Source organism: Chiloscyllium plagiosum, chromosome 28 (assembly GCF_004010195.1).
Source record: "Chiloscyllium plagiosum isolate BGI_BamShark_2017 chromosome 28, ASM401019v2, whole genome shotgun sequence".
Classification (NCBI taxonomy): Eukaryota; Metazoa; Chordata; class Chondrichthyes; order Orectolobiformes; family Hemiscylliidae; genus Chiloscyllium; species Chiloscyllium plagiosum.
The window spans coordinates 44,787,178-44,810,799 of NC_057737.1; the positions used below are offsets into that span (position 1 = coordinate 44,787,178).

Below are 23,622 nucleotides of genomic sequence, written 5' to 3' on the forward strand. Positions count from 1 at the left end.
TGACTTGTCCGGACTTGTCCGACCTGCCTAGCTCCTTTTCCACCTATCCACTCCACCCTCTCCTCCCTGACCTATCACCTTCATCTCCTCCCCCACTCACCTATTGTACTCTATGCTACTTTCTCCCCACTCCCACCCTCCTCTAGCTTATCTCTCCATGCTTCAGGCTCTTTGCCTTTATTCCTGATGAAGGGCTTTTGCCCGAAACGTCGATTTTGCTGCTCGTCGGATGCTGCCTGAATTGCTGTGCTCTTCCAGCACCACTGATCCAGAATCTGGTTTCCAGCATCTGCAGTCATTGTTTTTACCCCTTGGAATTATGATGTTGTGGCTATTACAGAGACTTGGATTTCACAGAGGCAGGAATGGTTGTTGAATGTTTCAGGGTTTAGGTGGGTCAAAAGGAATGGGGGAGGGAGGTAAAAGAGATGGGGGAGTGACATTGCTGATCAGGGATAGTATTACAGCTACAGAAAAAGAGGTCGTCTAGGAGGGCTTGTCTTCAGAATAAGTATGGGTGAAAGTCAGAAACAGGAAAGGAGCAGTCACTTTATTGGAAGTTTTCTACAGCTCCCCCAATAGCAACAGAGACACAGAGGAGCAGATTGGGAGAGAGATTTTGGAAAGGTTCAGAAGTAACAGAGTTGTTGTCATGGGTGATTTAAACTTCCTTAATATTGGTTGGAACCTCCTGAATTCAAATAGTTTGGATGGAGCAGTTTTTGGCAAGTGTGTCCAGGAAGGATTCTTGACTCAATATTTAGATAGGCCAACTAGAGGGGAGGCCATACTGAATTTGGTGCTTGGCAAAGAACCAGGCCAGGAATCAGATTGCTTGGTGGGAGAGCATTTCCATGACAGTGATCACAACTGTTTCAGAGACTTTTTCCTAGGGCAGAAATGGCTATCAAAAGAGGGTATATTTTTAAGGTGATTGGAGGAATGTTCAGAGTAGATGTCAGAGATTGGTTCTTTACACAGAGAGTGGTGGTTACATGAAATGCACCATCAGTAGTGGTAGTAAAGTCAGATACATTAGGGACATTAAAGCAACTCTTGGATAGGCACATGGATGATATGGAAAAAGAAGGGTGTGCAGGTTAGTTTGATCTTAAAGTAGGATAAAAGGTCAATACAACATCAAGGGCCATCGGGCCTGTACTGTGCAGTACTATTCTATGTTCTATTATCAGATAACTACGATCTCATTGGAATGGCAGAGTAGACTCGATGGGCTGAATGGCCTACTTTTGCTCCTACTTCTTGCACTCATTTACCTTTACTAACTCAGTTATTTTCCATCAAGAGTGGAAGATGGGGGGATCTAAGATGGCGGCAATCCGAGAAGATCACACTGCAGAGCTTCGCATCGCAGCAGGAGCAGGACGGTCCTTTAAACCACCCAACCCAGATCATCAGGATTTCTTGGGGCGTTGGAAAGATTGTGGAGGCCCGATAAACATTTAAAAATTGACTTACCTGTATTTTCAGCTGTCCAGAAATGCCTAAAAAGGGAGGAGGAGCATCTGAGGCCGGGCCTGCAGCTCAGCCTGCAGCAGCCTCAGAGCCGATTACTCTCCAGGACCTGGTGAACCAGCTCTCGAAATCTCGCGAGATGTTGGGGAAACAGATTGAAGAGAAGCTGGCTCCAGTCTCTCTCATGCTGCAGAAGCATGAGCAGCAGCTGGGAGACCTGGAGAAGAGGACGGATGAGGTGGAGCACAGGGTCACAGTGGTGGAAGCTGATGCCAGTTCATTCAAGGAAGAGATCCAAGCCCTGAAGACGCAGGTTCGTAATTTGCGTGACCAAGTGGACGATCTTGAAAACAGGGGCAGGAGAAAAAACATTCGGATCATTGGTCTGCCTGAGGGTAAGGAAGGTGGGCGGCTTGCGAAATTTATTGAAGATTGGCTTCCAAATTCCTTGACTTGGAGACTGGCATGAGAGGATTGAAGATAGAGAGGGCTCACCGGGTCGCAGTACGGAGGTCGGGTCTGGGTCAACGCCCTCGTCCTTTCCTGGTGCGGTTCCATCATTACCGGGATAAGGAGAGAGTCATAGAGGCCTCCAGACCCCAGGGGAAGGATCCAAAGGCCCTAATTTATGAGGGGTCTAAGATCATGTTTTTTCAGGACTTTTCAGCAGCAGTGATCCAGAAACAAAAATCATACGATGGTGTCAAGAGAAGACTGAAGGAGCTTGGGATTCAGTACTCCCTGAGATATCCGGCAGTGCTTTGGATCACCTTAGATTGATCCATTCATCTCTTTGACACATCAGAGAAGGCAAGAGACTTTGAGGACAAACTAACCTAATTTAAATAATTGTAGTATGTATAAATATTGTTGCTTGGGTATGCGTTTATCATTCTGTAAAAGGAATGGAGGAAATCCGGTTGGAGCTTTGTTTTTCCCCTTTTTTTCCCTCTATTGATAATAATTTGGTTCAAACTATGTCTGGTGGTGGTTAAGATGTACATTTTAAATTTCTAAGTTAGGACATACCCAAAGGATGGGTGGGGTATTTATTCCCCTTTTTTTTAAATAAAAGAATGTTTTTTTATTCATATTGATATTCTATGGGGTGTTTATTCTTTTTAGCTTGTGCTTGCGATGCGGCTCTAGCTGGGAGAAGTGAAGGTGGTTGAGATGGTTAGATCCCTATTTATGGGCAGTTCGGGACGGGTAGTTTCCCCCTCCGGGCAGGGGGTAGTTCCTCTACTCAGCACTATTGGTGCTTTATATGTTGATTTGTTTTCTGGTTTTTGTTGTTTTTTTATTTTTAATAATTTTGTATGTTTGTTAAATGTTTTAGTTTATGTAGTTTTAGTTTATGTAGTTTTTATATTTGGTGGACCATGCGACACTAAGGCTCAGCAATTTGTGGTTCGAGTTCCTCCTCTCTGGAATTTAAATGTAATTGCAGAAGATTATGGCTAATGATTTGATTAAATGGTGTACCTGGAATATCAAGGGAAGTCACTCACCAATCAGGAGGAAGGTACTCTTGAGTCTTAGAAAGGAGAAGGTGGATATTGCTTTGTTACAGGAGACACATTTGGATGACAAGGAGCATCTGAAATTACAGCAGAATGGCTTTAACCGAGTTTATTTTTCATCATTTAATACCAGAAGTAGGGGAGTGGCTATTTGATTAGGAAAAATCTCTCATTTAAATTGTTGGAATGTGTTAAAGACACATACGGGAGGTTTGTAATTCTTAAAGCCATGATAAATGGGGAAAAATATGGCATTTTAAATGTTTATTGTCCCCCAGCTCATTCTCTTAAATTCTTGGTAGATGCTTTTTCTAAACTGATAAGTCTCAAGTCTCGGCACACCATTATAGGGGGAGATTTTAACTGCCTCATGGACCCCACAGTAGACAGATTGCCTAAAGGTCCCTCAATACCCTCTGCACAAACTAAACAGTTATTGGGTTTGTATGGGGAATTAGGATTGGTGGACGTCTGGAGATGTCTCCACCCTACAGGTAGGGATTTCACGTTTTTCCCAATCCACATAGATTTCACTCGAGATTAAGGATGTTACAGTGGATTCAAGGTACTGTCGAATGGACCCCTTTATTCTCATGGACAGCAAGTTTGTGGAGTATTTCTCTAGGGAATTTCAGGCATTCCTAGACATCAACATAGGCTCGGTTGATAGCTCATCTGTTCTCTGGGAAACTGCCAAAGCTTATGCCAGAGGGTTAGTTATTTCATATTCCACAACTAGGAAGCGGCAGAAGGGTGAGCAGCAATGTCTCCTTGAAGCACGGTTGAAAGCAGCTGAGAAGGCCTATTTTGACAGACCCTCGTTGGTCAAACTACAGAGGATTACGGCACTGCGGTCTGCACTAAATTCCGTGCTCATGCAGACGGCAAAGGAGCTGGCTTTTGCAAAGCAAAGGTTATACGAGCATGGTGATAAGCCAGGCAAATACTTAGCATACCTTGCCAGAAAAAGAAGTTCCCCACAAACCATAACAGCGATTAGGGAAAGGTCTGGGAATCTAACATGTGATTCTAAAAAGATTAAATGTGGCGTTCCAGAGATTCTACTCTAAGTTATATCAGTCTGAGAATTGTGAGGAGGGGCAGGCCAAAATGGAATCCTTTTTTAGAGATCTGAAGCTCCCAGGTATGACTCCCAAACAACAGTCCTTTCTCAATGCCCCATTATCAGAGCAAGAAGTGCAGGAAGCTGTGAGGCAGCTTCAGAGTGGAAAGGCGCCTGGTCCTGATGGACTTCCCAATGAATTCTATAAGGAATTTACAAGTATACTGTCAGGCCCGATGCTGAATATGTTTAATGATTCATACAGTCATGTTTGTCTCCCACCATCCGAGAGAGGCTTATATTTCACTTATCCTTTAAAAAGGGAAGGATCCGGAAGACTGTGCTTCATACAGGCCCATCTCGCTCTTAGATTAGATTAGATTAGATTAGATTACTTAGTGTGGAAACAGGCCCTTCAGCCCAACAAGTCCACACCGACCCGCTGAAGCGCAACCCACCCATACCCCTACATTTACCCCTTTTAACGTAACACTACGGGCAATTTAGCATGGCCAATTCACCTAACTCGCACATCTTTGTGACTGTGGGAGGAAACCGGAACACCCGGAGGAAACCCACGCAGACACGGGGAGAATGTGCAAACTCCACACAGTCAGTCGCCTGAGTCGGGAATTGAACCCGGGTCTCTGACGCTGTGAGGCAGCAGTGGACTTTAAGGCTCTTGCGTTAAGGCTGGAGACTGTGTTACCCTCTATTATTAAACAGGATCAGACGGGCTTCATAAAGGGTCGCAGATCCTCCAATAACATTAGGAGGCTGCATAACGTAATTCAAGCATGCCAACAGCAGTCAATACAGGGATTGGTGAATTCTTTAGATGCAGAGAAGGCATTTGACAGAGTTGAGTGGCCGTACCTTTTCTATACTCTAGACCGGTTTGGTCTGGACGAAGTTTTCATAAGATGGGTAAAGGTTCTCTACAGTGTACCTCTCTGTGGTCATTACCAACGGGTTCCGATCAAGCAATTTTAATATTTCTAGGGGCAGCCGGCAGGGCTGTCCCCTTTCACCACTACTTTTTACGTTGGTGATTGAACCGTTGGCAGAGGCCATTCGTGGGGATCTCAATATATCAGCTCCAGAAGTGGGGTCAAATTACATAATATCTCACTGTATGCAGATGATGTTCTTGACAAATCCAGCAGTCTCAGTGCCTTGCCTGATACAATGCGTTCACACGTTTGGCGCTTTTTCAGGGTATAAGATTAATTTTGCTAAATCAGAGGCTATGCCTATGGGTGGTCTTATGAAAGAGTTGGCTCTTGAGAGTGACTATAGATTCCCATTTAGGTGGTCACAGGGGGGTTGTGTATATTTGGGCATATTCATTACTCCAGTTCTGGATTGGCTATTCAAAGCCAATTTTACTCAATTATTTGAAAAAATTAGACAAGATCTGCAAAGATGGGAGGCACTTCCAGTTTCATGGTTGTGTCAGATAGCGTTTATTAAGATGAATATTCTCCCTCGTTTGCTATACCCTATACGGATGCTCCCCCTGATTTTCAATGAACAAACACTCAGGAGACTGAACAGTTGGTTCAGCTCCTTTATCTGGCACTGTAAACGGCCCCTCATTAAGTTAGCCAAACTGCAGTTGCCTCACAGATTGCGGGGGAGTAGACCTTCCGGACATTAAAAATTACCAATTAAGCTCGCTTTTGACCTACGCAAGTGATTGGGTTTGTGGGGACCCTCTTTCAATATGGCTAGATATCTCCCAGGCAAGGTGCCCCCTTACCAGTTTGTTGTTTTTGGACAAGGTGAGGACAGTTAGGGAATATTGCCATAACCCAATAGTCATCAATACTGTTAAAGCATGGAGGGCAATTCGGCAGAGGGAAGGTAATACTGGCAAAACATCTTTGTTTACACCTTTAGTGGGTATGCAGAGTTTTCAACCAGGTATGATAGATTCAGGATTTAAACATTGGGCAGCTAGGGGTATATCTTGCATGGGTGATTTATTTGAGGGAAATGTAATGATGTCCTTCGATCAGTTAGTACGGAAGTACGAGTCACCTAATAGAGGCCTCTTTCGTTTTTTTCAAGTTAGGGATTTTATTCAAAAAATGACCACACTTTTGACTGATCCCTACAAATTTGACATAGAAAGAGGAGTACTAAAAGTTAGGTGTACACTCTCTGTTAGTACTTTATATCATCAATTGGGGGGTGCCACCTCAGATGAGTCTGATCGACTCTGCAAGATGTGGGAAAGAGAGTTGGGTGTTAACGTTTCTTCAGAGGCATGGGAGGATATTTGGGAGAATGCAAGGAAGATATCAATTTGCAGTAGGACCCATGCTTTACAGTTGAAGATTCTCCACAGGGTCCACTTATGCCCAGAATATTTGTCAAAATTTAAACCAGGGGTGTCTTCAGCATGTCCCAAGTGCAAGGTCTGTACGGGTACTCCTACCCATTGTCTTTGGTCTTGTGACAGGCTTTAAACATATTGGAGCGCTATGGTGGGTGCAATGGAGAGGATTTTAGGTGTCGGGGCGGAGAAGGACCCTATTTCGCTCCTTTTGGGCCTACCCATTGTATTTCCTGCAGACCCGCATAAGGCAAAACTTTTCAATATTCTTACATTCTGTGCAAGGAAGAATATCTTGCTAGGTTGGATATCAGAAAACCCCCCAGGCCTATCAGGTTAGCGGAAGATTGTTATGGAGCATATTCCCCTGGATTTTCTCACAAATATGGTACACCACAAAACTGAGAATTTTTACAAGACATGGCAACCCTTTTTGAATATTTATCTGCCACACTAACAAGGGCTTTTATATAGCCGTAACGATTGTGTTTCATGAGTCCAATATCCAGGGAGGAGGAACTGTGAATGTATGAGTGTTTTGTTTGGCTGGGCTGAGTTATTACTATTTATTTGTTTGTTGTTAGGTATTTATTTAGTTAGTTAAATAGCTAGTTTAGTTTTTTTTATAATTTTATATTTCTCTATATATGTTTATACATTCGTATAGGAGGGTGGGTTAGGGAATATTTTTTATATTTGGGTTTAGTTTTGTACTATTTTTGTACTGTTTTGAATTGCATTGTTTTGTATTTGTTGTAATATTTAAAAATCTATTTTTTTCTTAATAAAAATATATTATAAAAAAAAGTGGAAGATGAAAGAAGGCACACAAACTACAAGCTCTGACATGGAATAAGTCCTCTGCATTGTCAAACAAGACAACTCCAAACGTTTAGGCACAGGTACTAACTAAAAGTTGCAATATGCTAAGCTAAAAGCATTGCTTTTATTCAAAATATGATAATTTTTTGAATATCAACGACATTATAAATATTACTTTGGATGCTAATTTTGAGTTTACAGATTTCAAATTCATACTTTATTTCATTGGTTTGTCTCTACCTTGTCCCTCAGTCACCTATTTACAGGCAGATTCTCCTGATGCACCCTATGCCTTAGTAAGTGAGAGATGAATATTGCAAACAAATGAGAGTGTGATTGATTGAATCCCTTAGTTACCAAGAATCTATCGAGGGATAAAGGACAGGAAAATGAATCAGAGTTTGGAGATCAGTCAAAATCTTAATGAAAGTCAAGATGAACTGTTGCTCCTATTTTACATTTTGAGGGGAGTTTAGATTACTTACAGTGTGGAATCAGGCCCTTCAGCCCAACAAATCCACACCAACCCTCCGAAGTGCAATCCACCCAGACCCATTCCCCTACATTTACCCCTTCACCTAACACTACGGGCAATTTAGCATGGCCAATTCATATATAAGAACAATACAGAAAGGCTGAGGATGTATAGCAGAGATAACAAGTGCAAAGCAAAGGGCACAGGAAAAACAAAACATCAAATAGACTACTTGAAATCACTAGAACAAAAAGTTATTCAATTGACGTAGTAGTGATAGGTGAGAAACAAAGAATGTAACAAAAATCGGACACAAGCAGCAGCAAATAAATGCAGGAGAAATAGGAGATTTTTATTATTAATAATGTCACTGAAGCAGAAATTGTATACTTTGGGAAACACAAATCTTGCAGTTATCGATTTAAAAAGCTTCAAGTTGCTTCAGAACACTACAGAACTGATGCCTAAAACTGACCAGTTTGTTTCAAATTGCAAGCTTTCCTTGTCAAGCAACAATTAAAGCCTTATTGATCCAAATGTTAACAAAGCAATTAGTTATTAGGAACCCAAATCTTAGCAGAATTTTATATATTTTATGTACTACATCAATTCTTATTTTATGGAAATAAGAATTCACATGATCTCCCATGCAATATCCTTACTCTAAAAGTCACCTGTCTGAAGAATTTCTGATTTTTGCCTCAAACTTCATTCACAATAACAAGTCACAGCCAGAAAGGGAAGCTCTCAACAAATTGCATCTTTAATGATGTTAATGCATAAAAAAAAATAAACTTCTAATTAATTTCAAGGGACTATTCCCAACAATAAAACCATGATATCCTTTAACAAAGGGAGTGCGCAACAAACGAACAAGTTATCAAATTAAGTTTAGCAAGTATTAAGAGAGAACATAATCAGCAAAAGTTTTCCAACCCAGATTAGAATCAAGGTTGACACCACACGATCTTTAAGCCATGTTTATATCTCAGTTGCAACTTCCATTGAAAATTAGTCTTTATTTCTGTTTAAGGGGAGATCAATTTAATTTAATCAAATTATGTCTAACCTCTAACTCACCTTTCTCAGTGGATTTTCAAATTGGGAACCACAAGCTCTGCACGTGTGTCCCAATCCAGCTGGAGGTGATTGAGAGTTGTAGCCTGCATTAGTGTATGCCTGCCTTCGAGGATTATGTTCAGGTTCATCCATGGTCTGGTTGTCCACACAGAACCAGTTGCAGCATGAGGCCCACATTGCAGAGCCGTCTGTGAAAACACAACAATTCATTTACACCTAGCAGAAATGACTATTGCATGGCAATATTTGCAATTTTAATATATTCAGCTTCACACAAGTTATAACCTCCTCTTCATTCATTTATTCTAACTAACTGGGCATCCCTTACAAGGGCAGCATTTGTTACCCATCCTGATTGCTCCTGGGAAGGTGATGGTGAGCCGCCTTCTTGAACATTATAGATATTTTTATTAGAAATTTAACATTTTTACAACTTTACAAAAATAAACAAAACTCTCAAGTACAAATATTGATATACAATTAAATCTTAAATAAATAATAACCAAAATTTAACAAAAGAAAAATACCGAGAAAGAAAAAAAAACAAAACTCAACTAACTACTAATCTAACCGACAACTAACCAGTGTATATTTAAGTCTCTTACATTATCCAAATAAGAGAGAAAAAAAACAACGGATAACACAGAAATTGGGTAGTGAGATACACGCTCGGAATGTGTTAACAGCAAATGTAACAAAACCCGTATTCGTGCAGGATTCCTCTCCCAAGGGGCCCCGGACCAGCCGGGTTCGCAATCTCAATTAAATAAAAGCCCTTGTTAGGATAGCCGAAATATCTGTATTCATATAATTCAAGAAGGGCTGCCATATTTTATGAAATAATTCGGTCTTTCGGTGCACCATATTTGTAAGGAAGTCAAGGGGAATACATTCCATAATTAATCTGTGCCAATTTGAAAGTCCAGGGGTGCCCTCAGCCACCCAGTTCACCAAAATATTTTTCCTTGCACAGAAAGAGAGAATAGAAAATAGTTTCTTCTCGTGCATATCCAGGGAGGGTAAGTTCGAAAAGCCCAAAAGGAGAGATACAGGGTCCACTTTAATTTCCGTTCCTAAAATTTCTGTCAGGGAACTTGCTACTTTAGTCCAGTATCTACGGATCTTATGACAGGTCCATAGGCAATGTACAATAGTGCCCACCTCTATTTTATATTTGGGACACATTGGAGATACTCCTGCCTTAAATTTTGCCAATCGATCCGGTGCAAATGGGCCCTATGAAGTACCTACAGCTGGATAGCCTGAGATCTGATACACATGGCGATTCCTCTGGCGTTTTCCCAAATGTCATTCCACGTTTCGAAAGAGATTTCTCGTCCCAAATCCTGACCCCATGTTTTAAGCAGATTGTCCATATCTCCCGATACTTCATGTAGTAAATGGTAAATAGTACTGATGGAAGATACCCCCATTGGTCGTAGTACTCAACATTCTCTATCTGATTTATAAAGACTATCTAATAGCGTAGTCTTCTTCTGTATATAATCTCAAATTTGGAAGTATCGAAAGAGGTCTCCATTCGGTAATCCGAATTTCTGACGCAGCTGTTCAAAAGACATCAGGACCCCATCTTTAAATAGGTCCCCTAGACATGAGATACCCCTGGATTGCCAGAGTTTAAAAGTGGCATCTGTAAACCCCGGTTGGAATCCCCATGCTCCCACATAGGGGGATGTTTTATGTGAGTTGCCCTCATTTTGCCGCATTATATTCCAAGCTTTAATTGTGTTTAGTATTAGAGGGTTTTTACAGTGATCCGTAATGATTTTCCTCTTGTCTGAAAATAAAAGGTTAATAAGTGGGCATTTTACTTGAGAAGCCTCGATGTCCAGCCAGATTGGGTCTTGTCTGATCCGCAATCAATCAATCAGCTATGTAACTTAATAGGGAACTTAACTGATATTTTCTAAAATCTGGGAAGTCCAATCCTCCCCTTGCCTGGGGAAGCTGTAGCTTCTTCAGCTTAATGAGGGGCCGTCTATGATTCCAGATAAAGGAACCCGACCAGCCATAGAATTTACGTAGTGCCAGCCTCGGCAGCATCACCGGAAGCATTCTCATAGGGTATAGGAGACGGGGCAGGACATTCATTTTAATTAGTGCTATTCTACCCAGCCAGGAAATTGGAAGGTCTCGCCATCGCTGGAGGTCCTGCCTTATCCTTTCCAGTAAATGCACAAAGTTAGCCTTGTATAACTGACCAAATACTGGGGTGATAAAAATGCCTAAATATAAGAAACCCTCCAGGGACCACCAAAAGGGAAAGTGCGATCCGACCACTAAGTGGGGTATCATAGCAAGGCCACCCATTGGCATAGCCTCCGATTTTGAGAAATTAATTTTATAGCCTGAGAATGCGCTAAATGTATTAATAACTTGGATTAAGTGAGGTACGGACATCAAAGGATTACTGAGGAATAGAAGATCATCTGCATAAAGGGTAATTTTATGTTTACCTGTACCAATCCTCGGAGCCGTTATATTAGGATCAGCCCGTATAGCTTCTGCTAGTGGTTCAATTATTAGCGTAAATAACAATGGCGAGAGAGGACATCCCTGATGGCAGCCCCTATCCACACTGAAGCTATCCGAACCTAATCCATTGGTAACAACAACTGCTTTGGGATCACTATACAATGTTGAGACCCATTTGGTAAACAGCTTTCCAACACCAAACCTTTCCAATGTGTAAAACAAATATGACCATTCAACCCTATCGAATGCCTCTTCCGCGTCTAATGAGACGACTACTCCTGGTATCTTTCCCTGATGACAGGCTTGAATCATATTCAAAACCCTTCTAATATTATTGGATGATCTACGGCCCTTAATAAACCCCGTCTGATCCTCCTTTATGATATGTGGCAATACCCTTTCTAGTCTCAATGCTAACATTTTAGAAAGGATTTTAAAATCTACATTTAGCAAGGATATTGGTCTGTATGACGCACAATCTTCTGGGTCCTTTCCTTTTTTAAGGATAAGAGGGATATTTGCCTCTTTCAGCGAAGGCGGGAGACAGCCCTGACTATATGCATAGTTATACATGTCCATAAGTGGACCAGCCAATATTCCTGTAAATTCTTTATAGAATTCAGCTTGAAAACCATCTGGGCCAGGTGTCTTACCGCTCTGAAGTTGCCTGATTGTGTCAAGTATTTCTTGGATTGTTAGGGGAGCATTTAAGACCGATACATGTTCCGGAGTTAGGTCCAGAAAGGTCAAATTTTTAAAAAATGATTGCATCCTCCTAGTCCTGTCTTCACAATCCTGCGATTTATATAAATCAGAATAAAATTTTCTAAAGATTGCATTAATCCTTTTATGATCATGAGTCAAAATACCTGTACTTTCCTTGATAAACGTGATAGTTTGAGGGGCCTTGTTTTTCTTTGCAAGAAATGCTAAGTATCTACCCGGTTTGTCGCCAAATTCATATAACCTTTGTTTTGCAAATAATATTTCCCTCTTAGCTGTTTGGGTAAGTATAGTGTTTAGAGCTGTCCTAAGGGCCGTAATCCTTTGCAATTTGATAATACAAAGTCTATCAGCATATCCTGTTTTAGCTGCTTTTAAGCAAGCTTCGAGAAGGCGCTGTTGTTCTCCCTTTAATTTTTTCTGGGTCGCTGAGTAGGAGATGATCAAACCTCGCGCGTAAGCTTTGATTTTCTCCCACATCATTGATGGGTTGCTAGCCGTACCTAAATTAATTTCTAAAAAAATTTTAAATTCTTGAGAGAAGTACTTTACAAATTTACTATCTTTCATCAGGAAGGGGTCCATACGCCAATGCCGAGGGGATGTCCCGTTGTTCCTCGCCTTGATTTCCATATATACAGCAGCGTGGTTGGAAATTGCTATACTACCTATTTTACAGGATGATATGGAATTTTAAAAAATCAAGGGGGCAAAAAACATATCACTTCTGGTATAACATTTATGTGGATTGGAGTAAAAAGAAAATCTCTGCCCTGTGGATGAAGACATCTCCATACATCTACTAATCCTAATTCTTTGTTCACATCCACCAATTGTCTAGATCTGGGAGATACTCCTGCAGTACTCTTGGGAATCCTATCTATTTCCAGACCCATAATACAATTAAAGTCTCCCCCTATAATTGTATGACGGGCACGAAGAGCCATCAATTTTGAGAAGGCTTCCGTTATAAATTTAAAGGGGTGTGCCAGGGGGCAGTACAAATTTAAAATCCCATATTCCTCTCCATTTATAAGGGCTTTAATCAGAATATATCGTCCAGATTCGTCTTTTATCTGATTTAGGATTTTGAAAGGGAAATTCTTCCGAATAAGAATAACAACTCCCCTACTTTTTGAGCTCAAAGAAGAAAAAAAGGCCTGATCAAATCCACCCTGTCGTAATTTCAAGTGTTCTTTATCCAACAGGTGTGTCTCCTGTAGGAGAGCTATATCAACTCTTTCTTTCTTGAGATTTGATAATATTTTCTTCCTTTTGACTGGTGAATTACTCCCCTTGACATTCCAGGTGCACCACTTAACCGACCGATCAACCATAATCGTCCGGGCAAATCCAAGACCCCTCGGGAGGGGAAACCCTATCCAGAACATCCCGAGCATGCAGCATATAAAATTCACAAAAATAAAAACTCTCTAATACACTCACAACAGTATAATAAAAAACTATTTCTAAATAATAAATAAAAATAAAACTTATTTAAATGGAGATTTTCCCCCTTTTTCCCAGGGGTGTCACTTCCTTTCCACCAAAGGTCCATCGTATCCTCTGCCAACCAGTGCCCCACCCTTGACCCAGGCGCTCCTCAATAGGATGAGGAGAATTCAAATATACTACAAAGCAAGAGTTAACAGTGAGCACCCTACCCCCAGCCCCCCCCACCCACACCAACACCTAGATATATTTGGTAATGTTAATACCATGTATAAACATATATATAACTACAAAATTACAACCTCAACAAATAATAATTAAATATAATAATACAAAATAAGGGAAAACAACCCCACTCCTAGAGACAGAGGTAGAGTAGAATAAGGTAACCACCTCCCCTCACCAACATTAACTAGACCCCCCGGCTTTTATATATATATATATATATCCGGAGTGGCAGGGGGGAGGCAAACCAACATCCATTATCTCTTACAATTTATCTAAGAGAGTCCAAAAATTCCTTAGCCCTTTCCGGCGATCCGAAGTTATACACAGATCCTTCATGGTTAAAGCGTAGCGTCGCTGGGTAGCGTAAGGAGTTCTGAATATTTAAGTCGCTTAAACACTTCTTCGCCTCATCCAATGCCTTCCTCTTTCAGACCAGAGCTGGGGAAAACATGATCTTGGATCCTTTATAGATCATGGCTTGGGAATCTTTTCCGAGATTTCTAGAGGCTTCGAGGAGTATCTGTCTCTCCTTATAGCTCTGCAGCCGGAACAGGACCGGGCGTGGGTGCTGGTTCGAGCCGGGCCCGCGAATTGCGACCCGGTAGGCCCATTCCACCCTTACCTGGCCTGATCCAGCCTCCAGATTTAACAGCTGTGGCAGCCACTGTTCGAGAAACGCTGTAAGCTGGCCTTCCTCTTCCCGTTCGGGAAGGCCCAGCAAACGAATATTTTTTCGACGACTTTGATTATCGAGGTCATCAATATAATTCTCTAAGTCCGGACTCGCTGTTCAAGAGTCCTAACCCGATCCACGGCCGACTGCGCTGTAGTTTCGGAGGTCGCGGCCTTTAGCTCCGCCCCTCCGAATCGGCGCTTGATTTCCTTAATGTCTCGGTCGTGCTTTTGCAGCGCGGCAGAGAGTGAGGCCCATTGACTTCGGGATTCTTCAATAAAAGCGTCGATCTTCGCATCCAATTTAGAGATGATTTCCACGAGGCTCACCACCGTAGGTATGTCCCCCCGGGACGGCTGCGGACACCTCAGCTGCAGCTGGAGAGGGTGGGGGAGGGGTTCCTGCTTGCTGAGAGCTGCGGGCTCCCTTCCCTTTAGTCATTTTTACTGAAGATTAGATTGTTTAAATGTAATACTCAGCAACTAATTAAATTAAACAGCTATTTTAAATGATTTGGTGAGTGTGGTGGGGGTGGGTGACCCACTTTGCCCAAGTCTTGGGAGGAGCACTGTAGACTCAGACTTGCTGGGTCACTGCCATCTTGGACATTATAACCTGTACCATGAAGGTACTCCCAAATTGTTAGCACTTTGACCCAGCAACAAAGAAGGAATAGCTGATACACTTCCAAGTAAAGATGTGCTCAGTTTGAAGTGGAAAATGGAGTTGGTAGAATTCCCACATGCCTTCTACCCTCCTTCTTGGTAATCAAGTTCCATGGCTTAGGAAGTGCTGTCAAAGAAGCCTTGGCAAGTGGGTGCACTGCATCTTGAAAATGGTACACAATATAGCCGCTAGTGAAAGGAGTGAACATAGAACATGGTGATTGGCTATCGATCGGGCAAATTTTAGATGGTATTGGGCTACCTGAGTATTGCTGGGGCTCAAATCATCCAGGTTAAGAACCAAGTATTCTAATATTCCTCTGACTTGTGCCATGTAAACAATGTGCTGACTTAGGTGATCAGGAGGTGAATTACTTATCTCAGGATTCCAAGCCTCAGACTAGCACTTGTTGCCAAAGTATTTACGTAGCTGACATTAAGGATGCTGATGGTGAGGTTTAATTATCATATTGTCCGAGAACGTCACAGGGACGTGATTTGATGACTTCTTGTTGGAAATGGTCACTGCCTGTCATTTATGTTGCACAAGTTATGTGCCACTTATCAGATAAGTTTGAATGTCGTCTAGGTCTTCCTACACATGGGTATGGACTGCTCTCATTTTTGTGAATAAAACTGATTATTGGATAAGTAACAAATATGAGCTGAAAATGTGTTGCTGGAAAAGCGCAGGAGGTCAGGCAGCATCCAAGGAGCAGGAGAATCGACGTTTCGGGCATGAGCCCTTCTTCAGGAATGAGGAGTGTGCCAAGCAGGCTAAGATAAAAGGTAGGGAGGAGGGACTTGAGGGAGGGGCGTTGGAAATGCGATAGGCACACTCTCCTCATTCCTGAAGAAGGGCTCATGCCCGAAACGTCGATTCTCCTGCTCCTTGGATGCCTGCCTGACCTGCTGCGCTTTTCTAACAACGCATTTTCAGCCCTCACTTTTTCCCTAAGTAACAAATATTCTCACTTCTAACGTGATAGGGGAAAGGTCATTGCTAAAGCAGCAGTTTAGACCAAGGATAACATCCTGAGGAACTCCTGCAAAAACAGACCCAGATGAGATGATTTACCTCTAGCAGCAAATGTTTTTGTGCTAGTCAGAGTCCAACCAGTGGAGCATTTCCCTTTTGATTCCCAATGGCCTCAATTTTACTGGGACTCTTTATGCCAATCTGCCTTGACGTCAAGGTCAATCACTGTCAAATCACCTTTGGAGTTTAGTTCTTTTGTCAATGTTTAGTCAAGGCTATAATGAGTTCTGGAGCAGATTAGTGCCAGTGAAACCTAAATTGTACATCAGTGGTCATACCACAGCATGAAATGTGGAAAGGCAAGATGTGTCTCCAAAAGGGCTGTGCAGTGATCACTACCAATATTATTACAGTCAGATGCAGGTTAGTGAAGATCAGGTCAAATAAGTCTTTATCTCAAGTTGGTTCTCTCACCATTGCTATGAACAGTTTAACTGTACTTCAGTACTTCATGAACTTAATTAGTAGTGGGTGTTAGATGTTAATGATGGGGACAACTTTACAGAGTTGACTCGGCTTGGTGGGCCTTTGTTGTGTTAGTATCAGATACCCAATTCAATACCAGATGGGTGGTTTTATCCTTTTTATATGTATTTTTGAACGGGTTTAATACATGTATTGTGAATACCTTTTACAATTGAAAGTTGAGTATTAATCAGAATGAAGTCAAACTGAATAGTCTGTAATCTTCACCCCCTAAAAAGCACTTAGTTTCAGAAATCAATAGCACAAAACATTGAAGGAACACAGGAACACTAGTGTTCTCCAAACACTAGTCCAGAATGCTTTCAGAACATGCTATTGCATAATATGAAAATGTTAAGGAATTAAGATTACTCAGGACAGTGAATTCTAATATACTTTCCTCTAAAATAATTTGGCATAAATCCTTGCCCAACACCAAAACTGAATTCTCAGAAAAGGGAGAAATAATAATTATGACTAATGTGATCACGAGTTATGCAGGCTTCCTTCAATCTACCGCACAGATCCTTCTGGGACACCATGAGTCATTTATTTTAAATTCAAGTCAATATCAGTTTGCCTTCTTTTCTGCCTGCCAACTTGATCTATGCCCTAAGTAGGCAATAATTGTTCAATTTTAGCCACCAGCCTATAACCTGGACCCTTATTAAAATATGTTCTAGAAGCATACATAAACTATAGCAGTGGACTTTCTCCTGCCTACAACTATAATCGCAAAAACTTCAGCTAGATTAGTTAGACATGCGCTGTTCTTAACAAATCAATGTCAGTTCTCTTCAATCAGATGAAATTTCTGTAAGTGCCTAGGTCACTTTGACCTTGATTATATATTCTAATATCTCTAAAGAGATGCTAGACTAATCAATCTAAGAGATAAGCAGAATTTTTAAAACAATGTGGTTAGGTCAGCAGTTTTCCAAACAGAAAGCACAATTTTGGGTGGGATGCTCATCGGTAGTTCAGTGCAGACGAGAAAGAAAGGCAAGACAAAATAAAAGATACAATTTTTCTAAAGGGGGTTCAGGAACAGCAAGATATGAGATGTGTGTTCACAAATAATTAAAGGCTGTCAGGGCAGGTTGAGAAAGTAGTTATTAACGCATGCCGAATCTGGGATTCATGAAAATGAATTGAGCACAAAAGCAGCTTGTGTAGATGCAGCATATAATAAGAAAGGCAAATGAAATCCTGCCATTTATTGCAAAAGGACTGGATTATAAAAGTAGTGTTGTTACAATTATAAAAGGTGGTGAGATCACATCTGGAGTACTGTGTCTAGTTTTGGTCTCCTTACTTGAGAAAGGATGTGGTAAATACTGGAGACAGTTCAGAGGAAGTTTATCAGATAGATTCCAGGGACGAAAGGCTTGTCATACAAGGAATGATTGAATACCATGGGCTTGTACTTACTGGAGTCAGGAAGAATGAAAGGAGATCTGATAAAATGCTAAAGAGGATTGATAAGGTGGAAGTTGAACAGATGGTCCTCCTTGTGGGACAATCCAGAGCAAGAGGAGGTAGGCTCAAAACTGAGATGAAGAGATACTACTTCTCTCAAAGGATTGCGAATCTGTGGAACTCACTGTCCCAGAGTGCAGTGGAGGCAGCAACATTCAACAGGTTCAAGAAATAGGAATGCTTCTGATGAAGAAAGAGACAAATGATTATGGGGAGAAGGCAGGAAAGTGGAGTTAAGATAAGAGCAGCCATAATCATGTTAAAAGGCAAAGTGAGCTCAAAAGACTAAATTGCCTACTCCCACTCCTAGCACCTATGGTCCTATCCTCGTGTCCAAAACATTGGTAAGTCCCAATTGGAATGTGATGTCCAGAATAAGACACCACGCTTTTGGAAGGATAGATGTAAAGGTGTTGAAGACAATGCAGAGAAAATTCATGAGAGCAATTTCATGGATAAGGAAATCCAATTATGTGGATAGATTGAAAAAGATGGAGCTCTTTTCCCCAAAGAGAACAGGAAATTTGACGGAGATATTCAACATCATGAGCACTCTGGACAGGCAAGACAGAAAGAAAGTGTTCCTGTTAATGGAAGAAGAGAGAACCTGACAACATGGATTTAAAGTGACTAGCAAAAGAAGCCAGGGAAACACGAGGAACTTTATTAAAAACACTGCAGCAAACGTTTATGATCTCAAATTCTTTGTCAGAATGTGGTGGAGGTAAATTCAATTGAGGCCTTCAAGACATTTGGATAATTATCTTCTTTTTGCCCATTCACAAGTGTGGGCACTGGCTAAACCAACATTTATTGCCATACCAAATTTTCCTCAAGAAAATGTGGTGAGCGGTCATCTGGAACTACTGCAGAGCACATGGTGCGGAATAAGTTCTAGGATTTGGTCCGAGCAACAGTGAAAGGACAGCAGCACAACAGATGGTACGTGGCTTGTAGACGAACTTGCAAGTGGAAGTGTTCCCTCTCTGTTGTCCCTACCCTTCTAAGTGATAAAAGTCACAGATTTGGAAGGTGCTATATAAAAAAACCTTGGGGCCATCTGTTGCAGTGCATCACATAGATGATACAAACTGTGGATTGGTAGAGGAGAAAGTGAATATTGAAGATGATGCATAGGGTCCCAATTTAATGGGCTTCTTGCTCCTGGATGTTGTCAAACTGGAGTATTTTTGGAGCTATACTCAGCCTGTAAGTGGAAATATTTCATCATACTCCTCACTTGTTCCTTTTAAGTGCTGATCAAGTTTGAACAGTTAGGAAGTGATGTATACTGCAAAATTCCCAGCTTCTGATGTGCTCTTCAAACCACAGTGTACATACCTGGTTTAGTTCAATTTCTGGTAGAAGGTAAGCTTTGGATGTTGACAGTGGGTAATTCACCTATCAGAATGCCATTCACTGTTAAGGGGTAAAGATTGGATTCTCCCTTGCTCGAGATGGTCATTACCTGCACTTGCTTAACAAGAATGCTACATGCCACTTATCAGCTCCAACCAGAATAGGAAATGGAATAGGCCATTCAGCATGTTGAGCCTGCCCAGTCATTGAACACTTCAATGTCTTTTACACACCCTATCACCATAACCTTGTACACCACTGGTAATAAGAAAGCTATTAACTTGTCCTTAAATGTACTCAAAGATTAAGCCTCCACAACCTCAGTGGTAGAGAATTCCAAAAGTTCACAATTAAGTAAAAAACAAATTCTCCTTACCCAAGTTGTACTGTCCTCATTTTTAAAATTGTGTCCCCGGTTCTGGATTCATCCAACCAGAGGGAACATCATATCTGCATCTACCTGGTCTTCCCTCTTAAGTATTTACTAAGTTTCAATTAGATCACTTCTCATGCTTTAAAACGCTAGAGAATACAGGCCCAGTTTTCCCAATCTTTCTTCATAGGACAATTCTGCTATCCAGGAAGGAATCTCTATAAACCTTTACTGCACTACCTTGATGACAATATTATCTTTTCTGAGATAAGGAAAGCAAAGCTGCTCTACACAATACTATACTCCACAAGCTCCTATACAGTTGAAGCTAGACTTCACTATTCCTGTATTTCAGTTTTCTTGCAATAAAAGCTAACGTTCCATTAGACTTTCAATTAACTTGCTGTATCTGCATGTTCGCTTTCACTGACTTATTGACAAAGACACCGGAGGTTCTCTTGCATAACTTGGACTTTCCAATTTCCTACCATTTAAAATTAAATCTCTACTGCTGTTTTACCAAAATGGATAACCTCCAATTTTTCCATAAATTTCATCTGCCATGCTTTACCCATTCACTGAGCCTGTCCAAATCTTCTTTCCTCCCAAACCCCATTTTACCTTTGTATCATATGCAAATTTGGAAATATTACATTTGGATTCCACATCTAAGTCATTGACATATATTGGTGAACAGCTGGGACACCAGCTACTGATTTTATGTTACCCCACTAATCACAGTCTGCCAACACGAAAATGACCCATTTACTCATATTACCTGCCTGTTAGCCATCATTACTCCATCCCAGTACACTATCTCTTTCAGTAATCTTTATCTTTAAGATTTCTAAAGAGCCTAGCCTTTTGGTAATTTAAGTGTACTATATCCACTGACTCTTTTATCAAGTTAATCAGATCTTTATTTAACTCCAAGTTGGTCGAACACCATTTCTCATTTGCATATTCCTACTGACTATGTCCAACAACTTATCAAGGTGTCTATTTATCCAATCCTTTATAGTAGATTCTAGCATTCTCCCCTCTACTAATGTACGGCAAACAGGTTTGTAATTCCCGGTCTTCTCTCAAGCTCCTTTCTTAAATAGTGGGTAATGCTTCTAACTTCCAAATCACAAGAATCATTCCAGAATCTATAAAGTTTTTAAAAGATAGTCACCAATGTATCAACTCTCTATAGCAACCTCCGTCAAAACTCTGGGATGAAAACCATCAGGTCTAAGGGATTTATCAAATTGCAGCTCCATTAATTCCGACAGTACAAACATTAATTTTCTTCAACTCTCAATTTTCCATAGCAACTTGGATCTCTACTTCTGGAATGTTGTCTAGATTCTACTGCATTTGGATATGGAAGGTTTCAGATCTGAGTAGTCAAGAATGTCAGTGAACAATTGTCAGCAAATTATTTATGATCCTTTATGATCAAGGGAATAATTGATGAAGCAGCTGATGATGACCTTGGACATCATCCTGAAGAACTCCTGCAGCAACATTCTGAAGCTGAGATGAATGACCCCTAACAATCACAATGGACACTTCTGTGTTGATTATGACTCTAAAAGTGGAGAATTTTCCCCTTGATTCCTACTGAATCTAATTTCGCGACAGCTTCTTGACGCCAAACTGCCAAATGCGACCTTGAGGCAGTGACCCTCATTTCCCTTAACTTCAGCTAGTTTGTCAATGTTTGGATGAAGGCCAGTTCAGGAGACAAGCGGATCTGGTGGAATCCAAACTGAAGCATAATGAGCAAGTTACTGCCACTTGTTAGTACTGTTCATGACAACCTTCATCACTTTGTCGATGATTGAGAGTAGACCGAATGAGGGTGTATATGATTGGGTTCGGTTTGTCCTGCTTTGAGTACTGAGCATACCTCAGCAATTTTCTACATAGAGTCATACAGCATGAAAACAGACCCTTCAGTCTAACCAGACTGAAGCCAACCAGGCATCCCAATCTGACCTGGCCCCATTTGCCAACATGTTTTGTTTCTTCATTCATTCGCATCGGCAACATTCATTGTCCATCCCTAATAGCCCAGAGGATACTTAAGAGTCAACCACATTGCTGTGGGTTTGGAGTCACATGTGGGCCAGACCAGATAAGGATGGCAGTTTCCTTCCCTAAAGGACATGAGCAAACCGGATGGGTTTTTCTCCACAAACGAAAAAGGATTCATGGTCATCATTAGATTCTTAAATCCAGATATTCATTGAATTCAAATTCCTCCACCTGCCATGGCAGGATTTAAACCAGTGTCCCCAGATTGTTACCAGATGTCTGGACTAATTGGCCCATATCCCTATAAATCCTTTAAACATTGTAATTGTACCCACCTCCACCACTTCCTCTGACAGCTCATTCCATATACACACACATTTCTGTGTGAAAAATTTATCCTTCAGATGCTTTTTAAATCTTTCCCCTCACAGCTTAAACTTGTATCCTCTCCTTTTGGACTCCCTCCATCCTAGCAAAAAGACCTTGACTACTTACCCTATCCATGCCCCTCATGATTTTATAAACCTCTACAAGCTAACCCCTCAATCTCCAAAACTCGAGGCAAAAATGCTCCAGCCTACTCAGCCTCTCTCCATAACTACCATGAAAGCAATAATCACAGTTGCACATAGTTTGATCTGATAAAGAACAACAGTTGAACAGCTATCTTACATCCAGATTGTCAGAACAAACATAATTGCATGGCTCGGTAGATGCCAGTCTGGAAATTGTACTGGAATAGTATGGCTAGGGGTACGGCGATGTTCTGCAGCACATATCTTCAATATATTGACATAATTTTGTCAGGGTCCATCATCTTTACAGTATCTAGTGCCTTCAGCCATTTCCTGATATCACGTGGAGTAGACCAAATTGGCTGAAGACTCACATCTATGTTTGCTGGGGCCCTCTGCAGGAAGAGGAGACAGGTTGTCCAGTCTGCACTTCTGGCTGGAGATGCTTGCAAATGCTTCAGTCTTGTCTTTTGCACTGATGTGCTGGGCTCCCCCAACATTGAGGATGGAGATATTTATGAAGCCTGCTCCCTTAGTGAGCTATTTAATTGGCCATTCCCATTCACAACTTTCTATGGTAGAACTAGAAGTTAGATCTGGCCCATGCCTGCCACATGTTGCAAACACTGCCTAACGTGCAATTAGCCCTGTATTGTTTCACCAAGTTGACGCCATTTTTAGTTATGTCTGTGCTGCTCCTGGTATGTTACCTGGCACTCTTCACTGAATTTAATTGATTCCTGGAGTGGAGGATATGCTAGGCCATGAAATTAGAGATTGTGGCTGAACACAATCTTTCTGAAGTCCCACAGCACCACAGATACCCAGTCTGGAGGTGTAGGATGTATTTAAAATCTGTACCATTTAGCATGACAGTCATGCCACACAATACAACAGGGCGTATCCTAAATGTGAAGGCAGGACTTCGTCTACCCAAGGAGGGCAGTGGTCACTCTTACCAACATTTTCACGAGTAGATACAACTGATTGGTGAGACGAGGTCAAGTCTGTTTTTCCATTTGATTAATTCTTGCGCCAGCTGTCACAGGCCCAGTCTAGCATCAATTCTCTTTTGGACTTAGCTGACTTGGTCCAAAGTGAAGTTGAACCACTCAGTGATGGGTATTGAAGTAATCCAGGTAAAAACAATGACTGCAGATGCTGGAAACCAGATTCTGGATTAATGGTGCTGGAAGAGCACAGCAGTTCAGGCAGCATCAGAGGAGCAGTAAAATCGACGTTTCAGGCAAAAGCCCTTCATCAGGAATAAAGGCAAAGAGCTTGAAGCGGGGAGAGATAAGCTAGAGGAGGGTGGGGGTGGGGAGAAAGTAGCATAGAGTACAATAGGTG

The 23,622-nt window shown here is 41.3% G+C and overlaps 1 protein-coding gene across 4 annotated transcripts in view; it reads right to left on the reverse strand.

Annotated features, from left to right (window-relative positions):
- Window positions 1-23,622, reverse strand: part of rffl (ring finger and FYVE-like domain containing E3 ubiquitin protein ligase) — a 96,884-nt gene that overhangs the window by 33,255 nt on the left and 40,007 nt on the right. For all 4 annotated transcript variants that reach the window (XM_043718802.1, XM_043718805.1, XM_043718803.1 and 1 more), the window contains one exon: window positions 8,781-8,968. In XM_043718802.1, coding sequence (XP_043574737.1) covers window positions 8,781-8,957 — 177 coding nt within the window. In that variant the 5' untranslated portion in view covers window positions 8,958-8,968. The remainder of the gene's footprint in view (window positions 1-8,780; window positions 8,969-23,622) is intronic.